A 14,628-nucleotide genomic window follows, 5' to 3' on the forward strand; every position below is an offset into this window, starting at 1 on the left:
AAGTCAAAAATTTGTGCCTTATTTTCTTTAATTGAACATTGCCATGCTAATGTTGGGGCCCCTACCCTTGGTCATTGATGTTCTCTTCATTAATTTAAGGCTTCTTCTTCTAGGGCATTCGGTAATGCTTCATCCTAAAGATCTCTGACAAATGTCTCTTCTGTTCAACGAAGGAATGCCATGGATGAATAGATGTGTCATTTTTACATTTTTTGTAAGATGATAGCAATTTTAACTTCTACAACTTTTGGATCTGCTGCGATTGTCTTCATTAGGAAGATATTTGGATGATATAGTTTTGATGCTAGGTTATCGAATTTTAGTCTTCTTTTTGTATACATTCTTCCTCTATTACTCTTGCGATGACACTTAGTTTTGTTTCTTCTACAGCGACTACTTCTTCTTCCTCTCCTTAGATTTTTTTCTCTAACTTCTTTCTATTATAACCTAATAATATTGTATATATAATATTTTTTTGACTCAATTTACTATCTATCTATCTATATAGTCTTTTGTTTAAAAAAAATAAATTAATTAAAAAAATCATCTAAAGACTTAAATTAAATATTCTAACAAAAGTAGAAAGTATATTTTAAGCCCCTGTAAAGCTAAAATCATTGGAAAAGTTCTGACCATTTAAATGAAAGTCGGTTTTCCTTTAGTCGTAAAGTTTTTTCATTGAGAAGAAAATGTACCATTCTCAATAAAAAGTGAACTTACTATATTTATAAAGGAGACATGGATGGCAAATGCTCCGTAGATGTGGAAGGCGTGTTCCGTTTAATCTTTATTACTTATTTAAACTATTTAAAAGACATCTAGTGCTATCAATAATTTATAATTCAAAAAATAATGGTTGATTTAGTGGATGAAGATATTTTTTTTAATTTAGAATTCTCAGTACAGAAGGGCATTATTAAATTTTGAGAAACGGGATCTATCAATATTTATATACATGGATTCCTGGTGCATTGTCGTTTAGTAATTCATTAAACATAATTTTTTCTAAATTGTATATTGAAATGATGATAGGCTATGGATAATAATTCATTAAGCATAACTTATTCTAAATTGTACATTGAAATGATGATAGGCTATGGATTATTTTGGAATCCTATGACAAAATCATTCTATTGAAGTAAATAGCCCCTTTACAGCTCTGCTATCCGCATTTTTAATCTATGTGATTCAAGTTTGGCCACGCCATGCTTTCCTGTTTTCGCAAAAACAAATATTTTGTGCTAATTTAGCACTAAATCATCTGCTTCGTTGTACAATGCAAATAATTTTTGGATTTCATGTCATATTTTGAAGTTAGACATTATAAAATATTTAGGGCATTCAATTCATAGAAATGTTTTTAGAATAGAACTTATAATTTCTATTATTTACTAATGTTATTATAAATGTCAGATTTTTTGAGGGAATATTTAGTTTTAGTGTATTTACTTCTATGAACATCACCTAAATACAATGAATGTTAAGAGTATTCTATCCTGATGGGAGATGGGTTTCTTGTTGATAGATAATAAATAAATTATCGCAGACAATGTGACATAGATCATCCAACACCAACAAAATCACAAATTTTCCCATTTCACATATTATGAACTATTTCACTGAGACAATATAAATGTTGCAGCTAACACCTTACTACAGTATACTAAAGATTAACAATCTATTTCCTTAGTTGTTAATACATGAGGATCTGTGTTTAGCAGATACCATATTTGAGTTTTTCTTACGTTGGATTTTCAACTCTTATAAGCCATTAATACTAAAACATATGTAAATAAATATGACTCAAAAAATTATGCAATAAAATACTATAACAATATTGCAACATCTAATCCACAAAACAATGTTAAATTTACAGTAACTATATACATAAGAACAGTTTCTACAGATGTAATGATATACTTAAGATTCATATTATCCTAGGGCAGAATTGACAACAAAATGATTTATTTCATCCATGTTCCATAATTCATCAGAGTAAAACTCTCTACTGAAGAGGAACGGTGGTGAACCAACTTCGCCATTTGTATACAATTCGGAGGTCACAAATTCACCCGACAAGAAATGAGACAAGTCAGTTGAATATTCTTCCCGTGCCAAAGCTGGTTCAACATGGTGACAATCTGGAGTAGAAGCATGTTGTGCTTCAGATTCAAACTCGAATGATCTATTTTGAATTGGGTTTTCTTGAAACAAGGTAAATGCAGGTTTTTTTTCATGATCTTCCAAAATGTGGACCATAAATGGAAAATTGGGCTTCTCGGTTCTTTCTGATTGACAACTATTGTCAATCTCTTTATCAAGGAAAACGTTAGTTTCATCTAGTGTAGTTGCAGGTGATGAAGATTGAGTTGAACTCTTACAATCTGCTTTCTTGCTACTATTCTTTACCTGTTGAAATTTTTTCTTGTGATGGGTTCTCCAAAAATTCTTGATTGCATTGTCTGTCCTGCCTGGTAAACTTTCTGCTATTCGAGACCATCTGAGCTTTGAGAAAGAGATGTATAAAATCATTCAGTAATTTTATTAGAGGTCCAAGTCAAGATTAATTACGATTATTATTTATTAAATTCAAATAAACTGGAATCCAACATCTTTCATACAAGAAATTCGCAAGTTAAACTTATATTATAGACTAAAATGCAACTCTTAAAGGTTATACATTAAGAAATAAATTAAATTTGAAAAACAAATTAATGAACACAAGAAAAAATATTGAAACAGTTACCAACAATTTTAATGAATTAATACCTGTTTCCCCATTGAGCATGAAGGTCAATAATCAAACGTTCTTCCTGTGGAGTTATATTGGTGTGGTTCAAATCAGGGCGAAGGTAGTTAAGCCATCTTAGTCTGCAACTCCTCCCACTTCTGTTCAGGCCTGCCTCATTTTCTAAGAGATTAGATAAGAAAAGTTCAAAGGGATATTGAAGAAATTTAAACAAAGACAGAGAAAAATTTCTTCAATATCATGCAACTTCATGCAAATAAGGAACTCCCAGTTTTATCCTTATACATTAATGTCATAGGACATGGGAGGAATTACAATAATACGATAATACTCAAAAAGATACAGATAGATAAGATTATGGCTTCATACCTGAAGCTTTGGCTAGAAATTCCCAACTCCCTTCACCATGGACAGTGATATAAGAAATGAGACGAATGTCCTCCTCAAAATTCCAGGGTCCTCTCTTTCTTTCATCTTTCATCAACCCCCCACCACTTCTGTTGGCCATTATACTCTGATTTTCTACATATTTCACCAAATTAAAATTAATCTTTGCAACTAATAAAGTTAAAATGACAATATTAAATAAAACAAATATACAAAATTATTATCTATATTCAATTATCAGCAACAAAAAAAAATATGCATGATTAAAAGATTAAATGGTGGACAGCATTCATATTTTAAAAGCAAATCATTTGCTGGAAAACAAAGCTGATGTAATGTATATTAGTTTCTACACTTTTTCCTCTACTTTTAATTTTCATCCAGTCACGCTCTATGATTTATCATCACTATGATTTTTCAATTCTTACACTTTATCATTTTAATGATAGGTTTAAATGGTGTAATAAACAAAAAAGTTAATGCAAAGAAAAAGTCTACAATTAAATCCTTCAAAGTTCTGTCATAATATACCTGCTCTACTGTATGGTATGTCTGAGGAGAATTCTAAATCTTGATGATGTCTCATAGAGTGTGATAGAAAACGTTGATGAAAAAACTCTTACACAATAGATCTTATAAACAATAACTGAAAAATCCTCATAGATTCTAGAACCTGACTCACTCACTATTGAGAGTTTTCAACTCACAAACAACGAGATAAAATTTCATCAGAAAACCTAGGAAATCCTGACTCAGAATCCTGACTGGTGCATTTACATTCCCATAAAACACATATATACTGACAGCCAACAATCACATCCCCTATAAAACAATTAATCTTCCCTCTAACTTTCTTCCACTTGTCACAAGAAAAATAATTATGAGTTTTCTTTTTTGTTTGCCCTAATCTCATTTGCTCACGCAGGCCAGAGTGGAGTTAAAGCGAGAAGAAGATCCTTCTCGACCGTCGAAAGGATTTTCTAATCGATTTGTGACCAATCAAATAACGGCGCGCGTCGGATTACAAAGCTAAGAACAGAAATATCAATGTCATAGTCAGCAAAACGTGTAGTTTCCATATATAGTCTCTGTTTTGAGCAGATTGGTTTTCACAGTTAATTTATGTTTGTTGTTTTGAGCAGATTGGTTTTCAAAGCTAATTTATGTTTGTTGTTTTGAGAAGATTGGTTTTCACATTATTTCATGGTACTGATTGGTAAAGAAAATCCAAGCGCCTGTCGGCAAAATCTCTACATATAGGTTTCAGATTGTGACAGAAATATATTGTTTAGGCTTTTGTTAAGCACGATGAGAGATAAATATTATATAAAAGCAGAGCAATAAAAGAGCAATGGCGTGGGCAAAGATTATCCGCTTAAATTTTTAGTGGGAATTCATTTTGACAGCGATTGTAGATTCCAAGAGTCCTTTTGGTTTTAAAATAATGAGCCATGATTTCTATAATTAGATTCCCGTCAAGCTTTGGTTGGTTCAACCTGCTTCCTAGTCACACGTAGCCCATTAATGGTAATCTATTTGAATATTATATGTATAAGCGTACGGGTGCGCTCATTTTTAAAATTCTGTTTGGATTATTTTCTTATTCACTCTAGATTCTTCCATCTCGTTTTCCTCTCAATTTTGGACAAAGGTTGTAAAGTTGTCAATTCTCCAACTCATAAAAACACATCCAAAAGAATGCAAGACATATTAATGAAAATAATTTATGTCCACTGCTGCTGCTGTTCCTGCTGACGGCTGGTTTGTGCTCAGCCCGCCCCCCAATCCCACCAATGCTAGGAGTTTCAATGACAAAGTCGATCCTCTCCCTTCGGCTGCCACTGCTTTGGCACCCTGAGGTTGCTATATATGTTTTTTTTAATAAATAGTTGCTATTTCCAGCTGATGATGTGTGTTTAGATTTGGCTTAGGCCATTTGAACTCTCTGGTGAGGTGATCTTGTATCCCCTAACCCTTTTTTTGTGAATTGTATTCTAAGTATATATTCTTAATAGAATAGCACTATTCATAAAAAAGAAAAAAAAAACAATTTATGTCATGACCATATGTCCAACTATAGAGTCATGGATTTTTTTAATCACATAGGTGTTCTTTTAGCATTTGTTTTCTCCAATGCATGTTCACTCTAGCTTACAAACATTACTATACAATTCTAAACCTTAATTCCATTTTTTTCCCCTTTGTTTGAAGTGTCTTTTTCTTACCACATGACTTGTTATTAATAGAAATGCACAATATACAATTAAGTTGGGGACAATAAGTTTAAGGAACAAGAAATAACACATAATACCTAATCTTTTAACATGGAAGCCTATTAGGAAAGAAAACCACAGTGGTGTTCAAACACACTAGATAATGTACTAGCACATTTTAAACCCTATCAAAGGTTGAGAATGAATGTACATACATTTGTGCACTCTCATGGACAAAAAATAAATTTAAAAAGAGGGTAACAACATCCATGATCTAGGGTATAAACCAAAAGATAGACTACAATTGATTGTGGACAAAAACCCGCTGAAAATTTGAGCTAGCTAATAGTATCAATTATGCTTATATAGTTTAAACAAAGCACATCAACTCGACTAAACTCCACTTATACTTCTTCTCAAGGTCTTTGATATACGATGTTTGACTATCCTCTACATTACATTTTTTCATTAGACTCACATTGAAAATAACAACTTTGCAACATTGTCAAAGTACACTAAAATATCAGACACAATTCACCAAAGAACTCCTTTCTTACAATACAAGTCCATAATTCTCCATTACATCATCAAAATAAGAGTCATTAATTAAAAATAAATCACATCATCCAGAAAAATATTAATCAACACACTCTAACAACAATAATTAAGCTCAATATAAAATGCTACACATTTCTCGATTTAGTTGACTATGAAATATTTCACTATGTTCTATTGAAAGAAAAATCCATCTTTCTAATTTTCAACGCATGAAAAAATCTAGTAGTTAATGCGTATCCATATCCCTAGCCTTGGATACCATGGTTTTGCTATAATGAAACTTTCCAATGAAAGTGTAACACCATTGTCTTTAATAGTTTACAGACAAGTTGCCTACAACTAATAATTAATAAAATTACTATAACATTTGTAAATAAAAACATCAATCCTAGAAACGACATATATCTCATCTAAATAAATCCAATAATATATAATCCTACAAAATTTTGTCTTCACCAAAATAATAAAGTGCAAATATCAACTCAAAAATACTATGTACCTAATACCTATGCTACCATCAATAAAAAAAGATTAATAGCAAATGTAAAAATAAGGTAACTACCAATAATTAAATAAAAAATCCTACATGTCTTACTACCTATAATAAAGGACAAAGGCTTTTTATTAGAAATAAGAAATACTTGAGAGTCGGGGGGAGGGGTGTGAATCAAAATTCCATTTTTTTGGCCCAATTATGGATTTTTTAACAACCTTAAAACATGCACATGTGATTAAAATAGAAAGTAAACATACAACAACTCACAATACTATTATTTGTTGACTAGGGAAACCCCAAGCAAGGGAGAACTCTAGTGGAGACAGTACCCAAAAAATGACTCACTAATCAAAATTATCTTGTGAAAGATATTGACCTTGTTAGTAGTCTATTACATTTGTATAGTGTCTCTTCCCCTGTTAGAGGATTAGGCCTTGTCAGAAGCCACAATCCTACTAGGAGTTGGTATAAGATATATGCACAATGAGCCCACTGCTCAAACATGTAATTGTAATGATATATTGTCTACACAAAATGAATAGATAAATCAACCTTTTGACAATGTTGATATCTGTTATATGTATTTTTTCTTTTATAGCTTTCTGCACACAACATCACATATATTTTCATTTCTCCACTCTAACATAAAGTTCACATCATATATTAAGTGCATTTCAATGTCCAAATACATCACACAACTTTGTATATCCACAACTTTTCTTTATACCAAGTTCTTCCAACTTGTCAGCATTCATATGTCTGCACATGTCCCAAATTATGAAATTAGCATTTGCTAAGTTAGGATTGACATTTAGGACATCATCCCTAATTAGTTAAGTAAATATTTTTGTAAGTAAACCAAAATAATTCCTTAACAAAAATATTTACCATTTCCTTCACTGTGTCTTTTAATGCCTATACATGACTGCAAGTGATAAAACCTTAATATCTTTATCCATACAACTCATAATGACTTGTTATCTAATAAATAGGATCAGCATACCATGTTCTATCTTCCCTCTTGAGTGAGAACATGAAAATTCACTTCCTATGAACTTTACAAACTAGAAATGTGTCACTGCTACAATTAGTCTTTACAACACTTAGATAATTTTCCAAGTCTTCAAACAAAAACTTAGTCTTCTTAAATTTTTAACTAAATGCAGATGATATGCTTCCATAAATGAAAAAATAAATGTATTTTTGTAGTCACCTCTTAGAAAAAATTACCAACAATCTCCCCCTTTGGCATTTATGCTGACATATGGGAAAATTAGCTAAGCCCCAAAATTCTAAAATTCAAAACTATGAATTCTTCACATGGATTTTTTTTACAAATGTGGATAATCTCCATTATAAAATATTGTATACACACTCCCCTTTTTATGTACTCTACTTTATATTTCCACATATATAATTTTCCATACATTACACTTCCTTTTAACATAAATGAAAAAGGTGAGTCAAAAATATTTACAAATAAAAATTTGGAATTTGGAATTTTTTCTTTTATGTTAATGAATTTGATAGCATTATAGTAAAATAAAATAAACTTCTCTTCAACATTATTATACCTTTATTCCACACATCTTTCATGAAATATGAAACTATGATAAGTGAGGGTAGTCCTTAAGACACTAATTATGTGGCATCTTGAAAGTCTTGATAATTAAAGTATTCCTAAGATATCTTTCCCTTCAACCAATCATCAAGATGCTTCTACATTGGGTCTATCTTTAAAAATGAATTCTCTCTTAATCAACATAATCACTATAGTGTCTACTCCTTGTTGACCTCCAACATTCTTCGGTCATCGTGGATCTTACTTATCCTTTTCTCCAAGTCAATAACTTGAGCATATGTATTTTTTAGCTCACTAATCACACTCTTCAATTCATCTTCCTTACTCTTAATATATTTGGTAAAGGTGTGCATGTATTTGTGAGTGAAGGAACACAATTGCTTTCCTTCAAGAACACACTTACTCAACTCTTTGATTCCAATATCTAAATTTTCCAAAACATCCTTGACATTATTGCATACCTTACTAAAAATATTTGAATCATGTTTAGATTGGGCATTAATCATGGAAACTTCTACAATATCTTGAAATGATTGTCAAAATCTTCTAATTTACTCTATTTTCTTTCTTCTGAGGGTTACTTTCACTGCTATTTTTTTGGAATTAAACTTTTTAGTTTTACTTGTCATCTTTTCAAGAGTTTCTTGTGTAATCTTGGTTGCCTTACTCTTGTAGATTCTTCTTTCGATAGAATATGCAAAAATTAATTTCAATTTCTCAATATCAATAACCTATGTACTTGTAGAGATTCCCATCATACTTGCTAGAAGTGATTATAATAAAGTCTTTTGTTTGCTGGAAGTTTTTGTTTTAGGGGCCTTTGTAGGTGTGACTAGCCTAAGTTTTAAATTATGAATGTCTTCTATTTTCTTCTCTTTCTCCTCTATTATTGTTGTCTCTTAGTCTTTTCCTTTTCTTCTATCCTCTTTCTATGTCTCAACTTGCTAAATTGTTGCTTCTTCTTTCCCAACTTATGTGTGTCTAGTTTGTGGTGTGATTTGTTAGAGTAAATAATTAATTAATTATTAATTATTTATTCTATTTACTTAAGCTTACTTAGGTTAATGCATTTATTTAATATTTATTATTTAATAGTTGTAGTGGTTAGTTGTTGACAACACAGGAGTTTGTTCCCTTTTAGCATGTTCCACCTTTTTGTGGAAGTGTGCTTAGTTGTCAACTTTATCTTCTACCTCCTTCCAACTTGTTCTACAAGCTTCCACGAGGCCTTTATATTTTTTCTCTCTCTCTCATTGTAAATTCATCAATTTACATAGCAATTTCATTTTCCTATTGTAAAATATTTTCTCTTGCATTGTTTACTTCAAGCTCTTGATCCTTTGGTTTCTCTTTAGCAAGCTATTTGCATGTAGGTGATCTTGGTGACTGTAGAGTTGGATTTCATCAACTCCTACATGGTATTAGAGCCTCCTTGTTGCTTCTTGTTCGAAGGATTTTTTTGAAGCCACGATTCAGAGATACAAACTCTAGTTTGTTTGTGATTTTTTCTTCAATTAGGAGGAAGAGCATTTTTTTCAGTATTTTGAGAAAAAGGAGAAAGAGGATTTGGCATAACAAATCTGATATTTTTTGGGCTTTTTTCTTTATATTTTGGAAGTGTGACAGTGGCGATTCAGAAAAAATAACTACAAAGGTGGTTTTCAAACCGCGGTATCTCCCTCATACAGACTTCTTTTTTTGAGCAATTTTTTTTTGTTTTGGGGTAGAATTTCGTGATCTACACATTGATGTAGGTGGTTTGACATCTCTGTTCCTGAAGTTTTCTACAACTTGTAAATTCCAATTTTTGCCACTTTAAATATTTTGTACGGGCTCATCTGGACACATAATCAGGTTCCATTTTTTTTTGTCTACTTTCTAAATCTGTAATTAGATTATAAGTTTTGTGGACAAAAATATTACTTTTAGAAATAGGCCCTAAATTGGCTATTATAATCGCACTAAGTAAAGAGTGCCCAATTTATACATTGTGGGGGGGCGGGGGAGCATTTTATTTTCTATAATTTACTTCGAAATAAGACCCCTCTACTTATGTCTTCTTCTTTCTCTCAATGGTGGATCCATCTATGACTTGTCTCACACCACACAACTATCACACTTCGAAGGTACAAATGACATGGCTTCTCATGTCAAGGGGCTTATGGTCATGTTTGGATGAGAATCAACCTGTTCTTACACTAGCTTTTGAGGTTCTTCAGCATAGGAACAAAATGGATGAGGCCATGGGATTGATTGCACTAAATATTTTAGACAATGTACTATTTCACTTGGGTGGTTTGACTACTCCACGAGCTTATTGGCTCAAATTTCAAACTTTGTTTGGCCAAGTGAATGAAATTTGGGCACTTCAACTAGATGTAGAGTTGACTTCTTTGACACCTGATAGCTTTCCCACCATTGAGGACTTCTTGATGAAGTTCAAATCACTATGTACACTTTTGCAAGGATGTGAGAAAACCAAGACAAATGATGAGTGTATCTTTTTGATACTCTCAAAGTTGAGGGGACAGTATCAGATCTTCTCTTTCACTTTCTACTCCACTATGGATACCTTGGGTGATAGACATAGGATGCCTTCATTTGAGATATTTTGTGATCAGTTAACTCATGAATAGTCCAAGATTACTCAAATGGATTCACTTTTAGGTTCACAGTCATAAGCATTGCTTGCCAAGGATACATAGGAGCAGAAGTTGAAGCAAATATCAGATCCCTCTTCTACTGGTTCATCATCTTCTGAGAAGAAGGAGAAAAAGAAGATCGAGAATCCTACCTGTTCCTACTATAGGAAGCAATCTCATGATGAGGCACATTGTTTTTAGAAAAGATTTGATGACTATGAGAAAAAAATTGTAGATTTGCAAGCTCTTCTTTAGAAGAACACCATTTCTTCTTCATCCTCTTCTACCTCACAAGGGTCTACCTTTCAATCTTCTTCCACATCTTCGACATCTACATTGGATCTTGGAAAGGGTCATGCATTATAGGCTACCATTACATCTCCTTCACAGGTTCTTTGGATATTGGATTCAGGCACTTCTCACCATATGACATCTTCTCAAGGTGTCTTCTCTACTCTTAAGCCTTCTCTTATTCCTCATATTTGCATGGGGAATAACACTACACTGCCAGTTTGTGGGAAAGGTTTAGTTCACATCCAGGATGGTACATTCAATGATGTATTTTATGTTCCATCTTTGTTTTCCAACCTTCTCTCAATTTCTCAGGTTACACGTAGTGGATAAGGGAAGATAGTTGAGTTCACTATTGACTCAGTCTTCAAAGTTGGATTTCATCAACTCCAACAATCCCGAATGAAGACTTCCACACCACATCCAATTGAGGGCTTTTCTCTTCCACTGGATTCTTCTTCTACTTTGTCTGATCCTCCAGCTCCATTCATCAAGCCTCTAGGTGCACCTATTGTGGGTTGTACAATGGACATTCATGATAGTGTCATCACACCTGCCTTGGGGATTCCCTTTCCAATTCCTCATACATTCTCCTCTAGGCCTCAGTTTTTCCTCTCATTCAGGGATTCCCTTGTTATGTACCCTTATTTCTTCCACATTGGAGTTGCATTGGTTTGATCCCTCCTTCAGGGGCTCCTTTTTTCTAGGGAGGCTTTAGCATCTCTCATGGGGGGCTGGTTGTACTTATGGTTTTGAGTGGGTCTCTTGACTCTTTTTCGGTGGAAGTTGTCCTTGGGAGGATTGGTTGAGGCCTTCCTTCCTTCACTTCATGTTTTTTCTCTTTGCATTGTACATGGCTACCTAACATGGCCTCATTGCTAGGACCCATTCTGCATTTTCATCTTAGTTTTGGGAGCTTAAGGCATTCCCCTAAGTTGCACTTAAGGGGGGGTGTTAGAGTAAATAATTAATTAATTATTAATTATTAATTCTATTTACTTAAGCTTACTTAGGTTTATGCATTTATTTAATATTTATTATTTAATAGTTGTAGTGGTTAGTTGTTGACAACACGGGAGTTTGTTCCCTTCTAGCATATTCCACCTTTTTGTGGAAGTTTGCTTAGTTGTCAACTTTATCTTCTACCTCCTTCCAACTTGTTCTACAAGCTTCCATGAGGCCTTTATATTTGGTCTCTCTCTCATTGTAAATTCATCAATTCCCATAGCAATTTAATTTTCCTATCGTGAAATATTTTCTCTTGCATTGTTTACTTCAAGCTCTTGTTCCTTCAGTTTCTCTTCAGAAAGTTGTTTGCATGTAGGTGATCTTGGTGATTGCAGAGTTGGATTTCATCAACTACTACATGATTGATGTTTTATGCACATTTTTTTCCTAATTAGTTTGCATCTTAGGATCTATACCTTTAAGAAATTCATCTAATGTGGCTAAATCCTCTAATTTTTCTCCTTTGAATCCTTCTTCTCTTCTTCTTCCTTTTTCACATCCCATTCTTTTTTTTAATCTCTAGAGCTTGGAGAATCAAATAAATTATCAATAATGGTGTCTTGATCCTTAAAATGATTCTCTTTTTCATCAATAGTAATATGAGTACTTTAAATAGTAATTTTATTAGCAAGAATTGTTATTTGAGGACTCTTTGAAATGATTCCTTCTATAGTCTTGTTTACCTTTTCTTTTGTCATTACAATATATGTGTCAATAGGTTTTGTAGTTGTAAATGTTTGAATCTTTTTTGCTTCCTATTTCATTTGGCTTCTTCCCATTTCACTAGGCTTAGGTGCATCTAGAATTATCATGTCTTTTAAATTCTCTACCTTATTCATTGTGTCCTTAACTTTTGTCATTACCTTTATAATGACTTCTTTTATTTCATTATTAACTTCTTCATAGTTTCCTCGCATGATCAAAGTTTCTCTTTTCTTATTTCTTAGTAGATGTTCTAAACTGTTCATTAGTATCTCAAAATGCTATTAATTTTAAATTTCACAGAGTTTTGTGACCATTCTTTCTCTTATTTATTTTCCCTTTCCCTTTACTCTCCTCTTTCTAGCCTTTGTCCTTTCATACAAAGAATTTGGTATGTCACCATGAATATTTATGAAATTTTATTTAAACAAAATCATTTATCTAATTATGGTATTCCCTAATCAAAACTTTCATAATTATCATACAAATTATAAAATTTGTTCAACTTTGAGAGATTTTCTTGATTGATAATCATGTTGTTCTTGTTCTCAATAGTTGGTTTACATTAATTTATTCTCTCATTAGATTCTTCTAGTTTTTCCTTTTTTGGTTTCTCATTTTTTTTATTGACATTTCTACTTTCTCTTGTTTGACTTCAACTAGCATCACACATCTTCTTGTTCTTGGAGGTGTAGATGGCCAAACTTTCACTATACTAACATTTTCCTATATAGGGTGATCTAATGGTGGTGGAACAATTTATGGTGTAGGTGCTACTATTGCAACAGTTGCAATAGGTGATTGTATTAATGGTACAACAAGCTTTACTCCCATAGAAGTGAAATAGAATGTCTAGAATAATTGAGAGGGTGGTAAATCAATTATCCAATGTCTAGATGTACTAATTGAAAAAAAGAAGTCTAAACTATTTCAGATCTTGTTGTTCATTAGCTTGGCCTCTATAGTAAACTTTGTGTAACATAAAGTAGCAGTCTACTATCCTAAATATAATAGACTAGTAGAATGCAAAAATTAACAATAAATCATCACAAATAACATCTACACAAGTTTGACACTAGGATTTATTATGCACACCCAATTTGAGAAAAACCACTAGTAATATGTCACTAATATTTTCACTCTTTTGAAGTGAGATATGTTAGTAGCCAACCTTATTAAGGCTATAATAACACTATTAAATGTGACCTTGTTATAAGATTTAATCAGCTTATAAGGAGTGACCATGTTAGAGGACTTTAGAATATTCCATTAGAATGTCACCTTGATTAAACAATTTTAAATATGACTATTAGGTCAACCTTTATTAAAGTATTCCAAACTGGTACAATGGTTAGAAATTAACAACCACTTTTGATCTAGATAATACAACTCACTTTGAAAATAAAAATCTTAGTTTATCTTTATTGATCCACTGACTGGCTTGCATCATAATCTTAGTCTATGATTCACATGTCAACCCTTCAAGTAATTACTCTTCACCTCTTCTCAACTCTTCTCAACCTTCTACTTATTTTTTCCAATCAATAGCATCAAAAAGTGTGCCAACATTTTTTAGGTCAGCCCTTGTCAACTTAAATAGGTAATTCTAATATTTTTCCACTTAAACATCACCATAGATCATAGGGTTATGATTAGATTCAACACATACAATGAATCTATCCACCTTCTTGTTCATCCTCTACTTTTCTAGAACCATCTCTTTGAATCCTTGCATAGAAACATGTAAACATGGTTCCCCTTGGTTTAAATGTTTTAATTTTTTCTCAGTTGGCACAGATACTATCACTTGTTCAATACTAAAGATTGATCAAAATGGTTTCTACTCAGCACTTACTATGGCTCAATCAACACTAGGATCACTTAGTATAAATTTCATGTTCCTTAATCTTATGCTCTATTTCTTAGTCAAACCTATTTATTTGGTCAATCTTTGATAACTTCTTCAAGGATACATCACAACTATCTTCTTCTCTTGTAGT

At 32.3% G+C, this 14,628-nt stretch overlaps 1 protein-coding gene across 1 annotated transcript; it reads right to left on the bottom strand.

Moving 5' to 3' along the window:
• Positions 1–1,909: 1,909 nt before the first annotated feature.
• LOC149577303 (MYB-like transcription factor EOBI) lies at positions 1,910–4,011 on the bottom strand. The gene is made up of 4 exons (XM_089830663.1): positions 3,668–4,011; positions 3,119–3,271; positions 2,770–2,899; positions 1,910–2,500 (listed from the first exon to the last, which is right to left on the bottom strand). Exons 1-4 carry the CDS (start codon positions 3,720–3,722, stop codon positions 1,933–1,935), a joined length of 906 nt encoding a protein of 301 aa, XP_089686789.1. The 5' UTR covers positions 3,723–4,011; the 3' UTR covers positions 1,910–1,932.
• Between the last annotated feature and the right edge of the window lie 10,617 nt (positions 4,012–14,628).

The sequence above is a fragment of the Cupressus sempervirens genome, chromosome 1 (genome assembly GCF_028749045.1).
Source record: "Cupressus sempervirens isolate cs-2001-9-10 chromosome 1, ASM2874904v1, whole genome shotgun sequence".
In the NCBI taxonomy this organism is placed as follows: domain Eukaryota; kingdom Viridiplantae; phylum Streptophyta; class Pinopsida; order Cupressales; family Cupressaceae; genus Cupressus; species Cupressus sempervirens.